This window comes from Mandrillus leucophaeus, unplaced genomic scaffold (assembly GCF_000951045.1).
Source record: "Mandrillus leucophaeus isolate KB7577 unplaced genomic scaffold, Mleu.le_1.0 Scaffold147, whole genome shotgun sequence".
In the NCBI taxonomy this organism is placed as follows: domain Eukaryota; kingdom Metazoa; phylum Chordata; class Mammalia; order Primates; family Cercopithecidae; genus Mandrillus; species Mandrillus leucophaeus.
This window is the reverse complement of record NW_012101443.1, coordinates 328,862-341,923: the sequence shown is the minus strand read 5'-3', so window position 1 is coordinate 341,923 and position 13,062 is coordinate 328,862. Positions and strand designations below refer to the sequence as shown.

Below are 13,062 nucleotides of genomic sequence, written 5' to 3'. Positions count from 1 at the left end.
GTTCAACATATGCAAATCAATACATGTGATTCATCACGCAAACAGAACTAAAAACAAAAACTATATGATTATCTCAATATATGTAGAAAAGGTTTTTAATAAAATTCAACATCACTACATATTAAACACTCTCCATAAACTAGGTATTGAAGGAACAACCTCAAAATAATAAGAGCCACCTATGACAGACCGACAGCCAACATCATACGGAATGGGCAGAAGTTGGAAGCATTCCCCTTAAAAACTGGAACAAGTCAAGGATGTCCTCTCTCTCTCTCTCTCTCTCTTTTTTTTTTTTTTTTTTTTTGAGACGGAGTCTCACTCTATCACCCAGGCTGGAGTGCAGTGGTGCGATCTCGGCTCACTGCAAGGTCCACCTCCCAGGTTCACGCCATTCTCCTGCCTTAGCCTCCCGAGTAGCTGGGACTACATGCGCCCACCATGACACCCATCTAAATTTTTTGTAATTTTAGTAGAGACGAGGTTTCACCATGTTAGCCAGGATAGTCTTGATCTGCTGGCCTCATGATCCACCCGCCTCGGCCTTCCAAAGTGCTGGGATTACAGGCGTGAGCCACTGTACCCAGCCAAGGATGCCCTCTCTCAACACTCCTAGTCAACAAAGTATTGGAAATCCTGACCAGGGTAATCAGGCAAGAGAAAGAAAGAAAGAACATCCAAATAGGAAGAGAGGAAGCTAAACTATCCCTATTTGCAAATGGCATGATCCCATATGTAGAAAACCTCGTAGTCTCAGCCCCAAAGCTCCTTAAGCTGATAAACAACTTCAGCAAAATCTCAGACTACAAAATCAATGTGCCAAAATCACAGACATTCTTATACACCAACAACAGTCAAGCTAAGAGCCAAATCAGGAACACAGTCTCATTCACAATTGCCACATAAAGAATAAGATCTTTAGGAATACAGCTAACCAAGGATGTGAATGATCTCTACAAGGAGAACTATGAAACACAAAGTTCAAAGGAATCAGAGATGACACAAGCAAATGGAAAAACATTCCATGCTCATGGATAGGAAGAATCAATATTAATAAAATGGCCATACTGACAAAAGCAATTTATAGATTGAATGGTATTCCTATTAAACTACCAGTGACATTCTTCACAGAACTAGAAAAAACCATTATAAAATTCATATGGAACCAAAAAAGAGCCTGACTAGCCAAGGCAAACCTAAGCAAAAAGAGAAAAGCTAGAGGCATCATGCTACCTGCCTTCAAACTATACTAGAGGGCTACAGCATGGGGCTGGTACATAAACAAACACATAAACCAATGTAACTGAATAGAGAACCCAGAAACAAGGCTGCATACCTACAACTATATGATCTTTGACAAAGCTGACAAAAACAAGCAATGGGGAAAGGATTCCCTATTCAATAAATGGTGCTGGGATAACTGGCTAGCCATATGCAGAAGATTGAAATTGGACCCCTTGCATATACCATATACAAAAATTAACTCAAGATATATTAAAGACTTTAATGTAAAATGCGAAACTATAAAAACCCTGGAGGACAACCTAGGCAATACTATTTAGGGCATAGGAATGAGCAAAGATTTAATGATAGACACCAAAGCAATTGCAACAAAAGCAAAAATTGACAGATGGGGTCTAATTAAACTAAAGAGCTTCTGCATTACAACGAAAATTATCAACAGAGTGAACAGACAGCCTACAGAATGGGAGAGAAATTTTGCAAACTGTGCATCTGACAAAGGCCTAATATCCAGCATTTATAAGGAACTTAAACAAATTTGCAAGAGAAAAACAAACAACCCCATTAAAAAGTGGGCAAAGGCCATGAACAGACACTCCAAAAGAAGACATACATGTGACCAACAATCATAAAAAAAGCTCAACATCACTGATCATTAGAGAAATGCAAATCAAAGTCACAATAAGATACCATCTCACATCAGGCAGGATAGCTATTACTAAAACGAAAAAAATAACAGATGCTGTTGAGGTTGTGGAGAAAAAGGAACTTTTATACACTCTTGGTGGGAGTGTAAATTAGTTCAACCATTGTGGAAGACAGTGTGACAATTCCTCTAAAACCTAAAAACAGAAATACCATTTGACCCAGCATCCCATTACTGGGTATATACCCAAACCAATATAAATTATTCTATTATAAAGACACATGCGTGTGTTTATGGCAGCACTCTTTGTGATAACAAAGTCATGGAATCAACCTAAATGCACATCAATGATAGACTGGATAAAGAAAATGTGGTACATATACATCATAGAATATTATGCTACCATTAAAAAGAACAAGAGCATGTCTTTTGTGGGAACATGGATGGAGCTGGAGGCCATTATACTTAGCAAACTAACTCAGGGACAGTAAACCAAATATTGCATGTTCTCACTTATAAGTGGGAGCTAAATAATGAGTACACACGGACACATAGAGGGGAACAACATGCACTGGATCCTATTGGAAGGTGGAGGGTGGGAAGAGGGAGAGGGTTAGAAAAAATAACTAATGGGTACTAGGCTTAATACTTGGGTGATGAAATAATCTGTACAAGAAACCTCCATGACACAAGTTTTCCTATATAATAAATCTGCATGTGTATCCCTGAACTTAAAATAAAAGCTAAATTAAAAAAAAAAAGACCTAGAAAACATATTTAAGGAAATAATGGCTGAGATTTTCCCAAATCTGGAGATAACCAGTAGCACCCAAATACAGGAAATTCAAAGGTCACCAATTAGATTCAATGCAGGAGGAATTTCCCAAGGTACATCATAATCAAATTAGCAAAAATCAAAGAGAAAGAATATTTGCAGCACAAACAATAAAGAAACATATGACATTCAACAGAGCCCCAGTACAGCTTTTAGCAGCTTATTCAGCAGAAACCCTGCAGGCTAGGAGAGAGTGTTGAAGGGGAGGAAAAAAAAAAAAAAAAAACCCGTCTCGACTGAGACTACTATACCCGTTAAAGTGTCTCTTCAAACACAAAGGAGAGATAAAGACTTTCCCCAAATAACAAAAGCGGAAGGAACTCATGAACACCAAACCTGTCCAAAAAAATGCTACAGGGAGTCCTTCCATCTGGGAGAAATAGACCATAAGGTGTAACAAGAAAACATTTCAAAATATAAAACTCACTGCTGAAAATAAGAAAATTGAAAACTAGACAAATTCAGAATGTATTAATACTGTAATTGTGGTAAGTAAACCACTTACATCTTAAATATGAAGACTAAAAGACAAAACTATTAAAAACAACAATTGCAACAGCTGGTTAAGAGATAGGCAATATGGAAGGATGTAAATTGAAACATCAAGAAGTCAAAATATGTAGAAGGTGCTATTAAAGTGTGGAGTTTGTTTTTGATGCTTTTCCTTGTGAGCAAAGTTAAGTTGTCATCAGTTTAAAATTACCTATTATATCATGGTTTTTGTAAGCCTCATGGTAACCACAAAGCATAAACCTGTAATAGCACAGAATCAAAACATATTACTAGAGAAAATTACTTAAACACAAAGTCAGGTAGTAAGAGAGGTAAAAAGGAAGAAAGGATTCACACAATAAGCAGAAAACGAATAACAAAATGACAACAGGAAACCCTTACCTATCAATAAAAACCTTGAATATAAGTAAATAAATAAATAATATCAGCCCCAGCTATATGCTGTCTACAAGAAACTCACTTTCTCTATAAAGACACAAGCTGAAAACGAAGGGATGGACAAAGATATTCCACATACACTGAAACCAAAAAAGAGCATGAGCAGCTATACTTATATCAGATAAAGTAAACTTTAAGTCAAGAATGGTAAGACAAGGAGGGCCATCGTAAACAAATCAAGAGGAGAGGCTGGTCTCGAACTCCCGACCTCAGGTGATCCACCCACCTCGGCCTCCCAAAGTACTGGGATAACAGGCGTGAGCCACCACACCCAGTCCTTGGTTATAAGCTTTAAAGAATTTGTTTGCTATTTTGCACATTTCTGCCTTAAGACTGTGTTTCTAGCAACTATTTAAAGTTATAAACTCTTCATTGATAAAGAATAAATCTTATATCACTAAAAGATGAATATGCAATAAGATGTTTTCAGACAAAGAAAAGCTGAATTCGTTTTTCTCAAGCTTACCTCTACTACAAGAAATGTTGGAAAAAAGCCTGAGGAGTTAAAAAAAGAAAAAAATTGGACCAAATAGAAACCTAGTTAATTAAGAAATAATGAATAGCACCACAAGTGGTAAATACATCAGTGAATATAAAGGACCTTTTAAAACAATCTTGAAATCTCTTTAAAAGAATACTGATTATTTAAAATAAATACATTCACCATATATTGTGGGTGTTATAGCTAATATAAAAGTAAAATATTTGAGAACAGGAGTACAAAAGGTTGGAAGGGGCTAAATGTATGTATCTATTGTAAGTTTCTTTTTTTTCTTACCCTTTTCTATGGTGCTGATATTGAAAGATTCTTTAATCATGAAGTAGTAGAATACTTTTTGAAGGGTGGTTGTGTTAAGGCACATACTGTGATCTTTAAAGAAGTCACTTTTTTAATAACACTAAGGAGAATAACCAGAAAGTCATTAAAAAAAATGATGTTTGAACAAATGGTCTGTTCATAGCAAAGAAGGCAAGAAAAGAATAGAGGAATAAGGCTGAGTGCTGTGGCTTATGCCTGTAATCTCAGTGCTTTGGAAAGTTAAGGCAAGAGGATTCCTTGATGCCAGGTGTTTGAGGACAGCCTAGGCAACATAGCAAGACCCTGTCTCTACAAATTTTCTGTTTAGAAATTAGCCAGGAATGGGGATATGTACCTGTAGTTCTAGCTACTCAGGAAGCTGAGGAAGATCACATGAGCCCAGGAATTTGAGGTTTTAGTGAGCTGTGATTGTGCCACTGGACTCCAGGCAGGGTGACTGAGCGAGACCTTGTCTCTAAAAAAAAGGGAGAATAGAGAATAGAAGAACAGAAACAGATCAGACAAACAGAAAAAAGCACCAAAATGGTAAACTTTAGCCTAAACATATTAGTAATTTTGTTAAATGTAAATGGGTTAAACATCACAATAAAAAAATAGAGATTGTCAAACTGGCCAATGAAGTACCACTCAATTATTTGCTATTTACAGGAAGCATACTTAAATAAAGACACTGATGGTTAAAAAGTAAAACTGGAAAAAGATAACAGTAGGCATTATAAAGCTCTTATGGCTGTATTAGCTGACTAAGTAGAAAATAATACTAAAGAAAAAGAGTATTACCAAGTATAAAGAGAAGTGTGAAAATGTTTAAACGGTCAATTCATCAAGAAGACAGAACAATCTAAATGTGTATAGATATAATAAGAATGCCTCAAAATTCATCAATCAAAATTTGACAGAACTAAAGTGAGAAGTAGAACAATTCACCATCATAACTAGATATTAGACTTAACATATCTTGATCAAGAATTGATATGTGTAGTAAAAAACAATTCAGTAAAGATATAGAAGATCTGAAATAACTCCAGAAACTAACTTGACCTAATTAACATTTATAGAATGATACATCCAATAGCTGCAGAATAAACATTACTTTTTAGGTACACATAGAACAATTTCAAGATATATGTTGGAACAATTTCAAGATTGAAATATTGTAGTTCTCATACCACAACAGAGATAAAATAGAAGTCACAGTAAGATATCTAGAAAAGTACCAAATATTTGTGCTAAATATTAATGTAAATATTAAAAAGCACTAAGTGGAAATCAAACAACACACTAATTAAAAAATAGGTCAAGAAAGAAAGCACCAAGGAAATCAGAAATGTTTTAAACTGAATGACAATGAAGACAGTACAGAAATTGGCACATTTAACAAGAAGTTTCAAGTAGATGCTGGATTAACAGATAGAAATCAGAGAAATAAAGGTAGAGATATAAAAAGGGGTAAAGAAAATAATTATATATAAAATAGATTCAATTATATTTCAGCACATAGCAATGTTTGCTTGTTAGTGATTGAACTAATTCTGTCACGCATATAATACTACACTTGTCACACACATAAATACCTAGTCTGATATGGTTTGGATCTGTGTCCTCACCAAGTCTCATGTCAAATGGTAATCTCCATGCTGAAGGTGGGGCCTAGTGGGAGGTGATTGGATCATGGGGATGGATTTGCTGTTCTCCTGATAGCAAGCGAGTTCTCATGAGATCTCTTAGTTTTAAAGACCTCCCTGGTCTTCCTGCTGCTATGACCATGTAAGACTGCTTCCCCCTTCACCTTCTGCTATGATTGTAAGTTTCCTGAGGCCTCCCCAGAAGCCAAGCAGATGCTGCCATGCTTTCTCTACAGCCTGGAGAACCATGAGCCAATTAAACCTCTTTTCTTTATAAATTACCCAGTGTCAGATATCTCTTTATAACAGTGTGAGAACAGCCTAATGCATAGTGTTTCTATTTTGCTTCCATCTTTTACATACCAAAGAAACTATTAACACGACAGACTAAAAAAAATGAATGGATGATGAGTATAGGCTTGTTAGTATATTGTGTAAAACATTCTCATTCAAATTATGTGCTGATTTTGTTTTACTCTTGTATAAACTATTTTGTGCCTTGTTCATGATTAACTTCTTATCTCTTGTCACTTTCTTTTAGGGCTTTTTTATACTACATTGTCCAGACTTAACACCTTTAGCTTTCCAGTTGATATATCTTAATTTGTCATTTAATGATCTTCGTTACTTTCCCACAGAAGTGAGTCCATTTTTATTGTTATATACTGATGTAACTTATTGTGTATAATAATTATAATAAAAATAGACATCTTTTAATACCTCGAAGTTACTATAAAGTGCTGTAAATGTATTTTGGATTGCATCTTTTGAATGGCTTATTTTCAGAAGCACAAAATGTACAGTACATCTTTCTTAGGAAGTCCCATGATGTAATCCTCAAACAATATGTTACAATGAGGCTCTCAAATGTGTTCTCATCATTCTATAATGTATATTAAATATTTATTCTTCTAACTCTGAATGTAATCTAAAATAAACCTTATTTATATGCTAATTGGAAGCTTTAAAAGCAAAGTAAACATGTAGTGTTGTAACAAGTTTTAATTACCAAAGGATAAAATATAATATTCTGCTTAATAAAATGTATGAAGGATAATCAGATATGGGATTAGCTAATTTAATATCATTTTAGGTGAATGAATCATTATGAATAATTAGGACAAATTGTGTTTTTAGTGTCTTTAGTCATTGTTTCATTGATTACTGGGTAATTGGTGGTTTTGTGAATTGATTTCCAGAGTATTGTCTTTCAGCGAGTTGATTTTTGGCAAATGTACTTTCTATTTCAATCATATACTATTGAAAACATATATTTTCCATACTTTCTCTATAATATCATGTTTTTATTTTCAATTGGAGAAATTATTTCTTTTCTAATATGTAACACCAGTTTTATTAATTTAACTGGGAGAAATTGACAAGAATTCCCAAGGAATATAGAAATCTGAGTTCTTCACACTAATTTAACTTTTCTTCTAAGTAGATACAGGTAATATTTGTGTATCTGCCAAAGAAAACTCCATCCACTAAAAAATAAATGTGTGAAGACAAGAGGGCTAGTCACATGTAAGATATAAAGTGCTCATTATTAAAGTGACAGAGATCAACTTGTCATTAAAATGCAGGTCTGTGTTATATAGCTATAGGTAAAATATTCCAATGAAGATGGTAATATCTAGGCTTAGAGGGGCTGTTTTGGGGACAGGCTGATGAGGCCCAGTTGTTAGCATGGCATAAAGGCAATGAATAGAAGGTTGGGGACTGAGGTAAGTGGGGTGATTCAAATTATTACCAGTTTCATGGAAAATTCAAGATGGTTGAATCAGGCAGAGTGCAGTGTCCACTAAAATAGTTTAGGATGGGAGAAGGTAGAAGCAGAAATGTTAAATAAAGATTAATATAGCAAACTCTATATACATATACTCGGTCTTCTTCTCTAAGATTCTTAAACAGTCATAAAATCAAATATAATACTAAGTATAATAATGTGTTGTTAGGTCTGTAACATATATGGATATGATATACATGGAAATTATAGACACAAAAGGAATAAGGAATTGAATATGTATGAAGAACATTTTCATATCTCACTGGAATTAAGTTAGTATAAATCTGAAGTAAATTCTGATAAGGTATATATTATAACCTCTAAACAATCACTAAGAAAAGAACTCAAGAGAACATACTAAAAACACTTATTGAAGTCATAAAATGTTACACTAGAACATATTCACTTGATGCAAAAGAAGGTAGTAGAGGAGGAATTAAAAGAACATACGACATATAGAAAGCTAAAAGTGAAATGACAGATATAAATCCAATCATGTCAATAATAACATTAAATGTGAATATATCAAACAATCCATTCAAAAGATACAGATAGACTGTACAAAATTATACAAGTTCTTTTATAGATTCAGTGATACACTGTCTGCAGAAAACACACTTAAGATTAAAAGAAACACACTTAAGATTGAAGAGGTTGAAGCGAAAAGCATGAGAAAATATATATTATGCAAACAGCAACAATAGAAATGCTGGAGAGACTATACTAATATCAGACAAAATATATTTTAAAGCAAAAAAAGTTACTAGAAATAAAAAGGGACATTTGTCAATTTATCAGATAACAGAACATTATAAACAAGTGTTTATTTAGTAGCAGAACCCCAAAGTATATGAAACAAAAACCAAAAGAATTGGAGGAATAGAAAATTCAACTGTAACAATTGGACACTTCAGTATCCCACTTTCAATAATGAATAGAAAAATTAGTCAGAAGAACAAGAGGGAAATAGAATTGAACAACACTATAAACCAATTAGACCTAATAAATCTGTATGGAATGTATTAGAGTCTAACTCAAACCAACAGCAGCAGAATACACAATTCTCAAGTTCATATAGAACATTTTCCAGGATAAATCGTATATTAGGCTACAAAATAAGTCTCAATAAATTTAAAAGGATTGAAAAATCACAAAAGTCTATTTTTGGCTACAGTGGAATTAAAGTATAAACCAAAAACTGAAAGAAATTTGGAAATTCACAAATATATGGAAATTAAGCAACATACTCCTAAATAACCAGTGGGTCAAATAATAAGTTATAAGTGAAATTAGAAAATATTTTTAGATAAATGAAAATGAAAGCACAACATACCAAAATTTCTGAGCTGCATTACAGAGTACTCAGAGGGAAATTTATAGCTGTAAATGTAAATCTTTTAAAAAAGAAGAAATATCTCAAACTAACTTTTCATGTAAAGCCACTAGAAAAAAAAGAGCAAACTAAACCTAAACAAAGAATAATCAAGGAGATAGTAAATATTAGTATAGAAATTAGTGAAATAGAAGATAGAAAAATAGAGAAAATTTAAAAACGGAAGTTATTACTTTAAAAAAATCAACAAAATTGACAAACCTTATGTAGACTCACAAGAGAAAAAGACAGAAGACTTATGTTACTAAAGACAAGGATGAAAGAAGAAACATCACTACTGACCTTATACAAATTAAAAAGATTTAAAGAAAATACTGTAAATAACTGTATACCAACTAATTAAATAACTTATGTGAAATGAACACATTCCTACAAAGGCACAAGAAGGGACTTTAGAAAATATGAATGACTCCATTATCCTAAAAATTGTATAGAAATGCAAAGGATTACAAAGAGACAAAATAATTTTGAAAAGAAAGGCAAACATAGAGACTGATGCTTCCTGATTACAAGAATGAACCTGCTCTACTCCACCAATTTTGGACCTTTATGATGATAACAAGGTTGAATTTAATGTTAAATAGAACTAATATAAGACCTTATTAATATTCACCAGAGAGAAATATACTAATCAAGTAAAGATCATAGATTTAGTCATTTATTTGTTTTTCTTTTTAAAATTTGTATCCATTTAAGAGGAAGATAATAGATTTAAATGGTTTATTCTATTTTTAAAACTTCACATGAAAAATCAGTGTATATGAAATTACTGTGATATCAGAAATAATCTGGCTATGAAATCTGACACTTCTCTGATGACTAAGGTTAATTCCACCTATCTTCCTGGTTCTGCAGATATCTCCTTCCTCCCTCATTATTCCGTGATTGCCTCATATGAAACCGTGAGCTTGATCAGAAAGGGTGACTTTCACACTTAGAAAAGGATCATTCTTGAGTCAAAGTTGTATGAGTACAGTGGTTGCACTATTTCGCCATATCATACATATTAATGCTGGTCACTTGTTTTGAAGGTTGATCGAGGGTGTTTACTGAGTTACATGATATAGCCAATTAACGTTGCTATAATGATTCTATATTAGTTCAGAGAGTTTATAAAAGGTAACAAATAATAATTTGCATACTTTATTATTCTGCTCATGTTTGTTTCTCTTTTCTGTTCCCCAGATATTGTGTCTTAAAAATTTACAAATACTGAAATTGAGAAATAATCCTATCAAAGAAATTCCTTCTGAAATTCAACAACTTGAGTTCCTTAGAATTTTCACCATTGCTTTTAATTTGATTACTGTTCTTCCAACTGGGTAAGGTTGATGGTCTGAGATTATAAACACAGAAAATAATTTATAATTTTGAAAAAGATCAATTTCCCCTTTGAAAGCAGCTAGCAACTTCTATTTAGTAATTCGTATTCTATTCTAATTAGCTAATATGCTTCTTCTTATGGTGTTAAAAACAATCCTACCAGCTACATACAGAGCAATTAATATGGGTCTAGTGACTATACATCTAAAAATATGTTATCTGAGTATGGGTTAAATTAACAGGAATTATCTAAAGCAGTTCAGGTGAGAGTCTTGCATCTATCTCTTGACAGCCTTTTTTTTGGATATGGAAAGAGCACTGAATTTGGAATGAGGAAATCTAGACCTTTGACTTTAAAGTTGATGATAATTATATATTTGATCTGGAGAAAGTAATTTAACCATTCTTGGCCTCAATTTCCTAATCTATAAACTAAGGAGATTGGCTTATATGATATCTAAGACCCTTTCAACTCCATAGGAATGCTGATATTTGGACATAAAAGAGATGGATTTCTTCCCACGTATGGACTAGTTATTATTTAATCCTAATGAAAGTTTTAAACCAAAACCTTAACCAAATGTCAAACAAGATACTTACTCCAATTAGAGTTCAACAAATTGAATCTCTAAGCGCAAAGAGAAAGGGACTCATAAATAGTTGAATAATAATTTGCAAAATAAGAGTTTTATTTATGGTAACTAAGGAATTGTATCCAAATTCATTTATAAAGATGTTCATTCGGTATTGTTTGTAATTAATGATCTAACAAATTGTACATTCATAAACATTCAGTTATTTAAAAGAATAAGATTATATTAAAAAATTATACCATTTCTGTGTAAAATACATATACATATCACACATTACACATCACATATATAAAAAGAAAGAATAAACACTAAATAAGTAAGAATGTTACATATGGGTATTTTATTTCTGTTTGACTCATCCAGATTTTTCCACAGTACATAAACTGTATTTTCCCAGTTCTGATACTATCTGCCATTTCTCTAAAGAAATCCTGTTTCCTTTTATTAGAAAATGGTGTTTAAAAGCGAAGATCTGGGTGTTGGGTATCCTCATCGCCATTAGGATGTCATTCCTTCTAGATTCTCTCATTGGAGAGAGCAAAGTAATATATGTATGTATACTAACTCATGTGTATACACATATCTATAATTGTTTATATAGATATAAACACATATACAATTACATATATACACACAAACTATATATATAAAAATATATATACATATACAGCATGTAAACATGAATTCCTACTGAAAATCTATAATCATAATTATATACTTTCAATCATCATAACTACCATTTAAACAAAATAAAAATTCCTAAAGCAAGTAAAATGTGATTATAACTAAAAGGTCAACATTTTGTTCCTTTTTTAGATATTGGGCAAATAAGTATGAATTGTTGATTATTCATACTTTCAAAAAGTTTGCAGAAGCTATTTTTTAAAAATATTAGTGTTTCTACAATAAAGTACTGTATTTTTAATAAATAACATAGGATATGTATTCATATCAAGGAAAGAGTGACAGCATATTAAAGCCAAGAATGAAAAACATAATGGGGAAAACTTAATTTTATTGGCCTCGAAGAAGACTTCAAGCAAGCTCTGACATAATAAAAATTTTATTTGCAAAACTTGTTTAATGGAAACTCACCAGGAGAGCACTTATACAGGGAAGAATTAAGGTGCTGGATTCTTCATATCTAAGGGTTCTTGTCAGAACTCTACCTTGCTGAGCAAAGAAGACCTCATACAGTGTGGTGAGACTTAGAGATCAGTAACTGAATTAAATTGAGTGAAATTTAGTGAACCAAATAATTATGTAATATATTTGAGATATTCTGGCTCTGTGTAAATTCTGGAGTTTGGACTTTATTACCATCACAAGTAATTGCACTGATGCACTTTGAATGTTATACTCTCATTCTTGTAATTAATTCAGCAGATGTTCATGAAGCATCTATTAATACTGTGTGCTCCTAGGAGCTCACCACCTAAAAGGAAGGCAGATAATTGAATACAATTGAGTAAAGTAAAATAATGGAGATGTACACAGTAAAATGTATGAGTTACATGTAGCCCATTCTCAAGGGAAAGGGATGGTTCCCTGGAAGATGTGGTATTTGATCCAAAGATGTTTGAGTGTGAATTAGGTGGATTAAACAGGAGAGACAACAAAGGATAGTTGGGCCAATGATAGGGTGGATATTTCTTCAATGAAAAGTTACAACGTATATGAAAAGAAGTAGCATATATAACATGAGATGGGAAATACAGGCAGTTTGCTGTTTTTGAAGCTTAGAGGGCAATGCCAAGTGGTAATAAGTGGTACAGATTATCTGGGAAGCCTTGTGAACTAAGGTGAAGAATTTATGCTGTATGCAGTGAGAAACCTTTACAGGTT

The 13,062-nt window shown here is 32.8% G+C and overlaps 1 protein-coding gene across 1 annotated transcript in view; it reads left to right on the top strand.

Moving 5' to 3' along the window:
* LRRC63 (leucine rich repeat containing 63) overlaps positions 1–13,062 on the top strand; it is a 64,326-nt gene that overhangs the window by 28,724 nt on the left and 22,540 nt on the right. The window contains exons 6-7 of the mRNA XM_011974582.1: positions 6,661–6,759; positions 10,487–10,623. Coding sequence (XP_011829972.1) covers positions 6,661–6,759; positions 10,487–10,623 — 236 coding nt within the window. The remainder of the gene's footprint in view (positions 1–6,660; positions 6,760–10,486; positions 10,624–13,062) is intronic.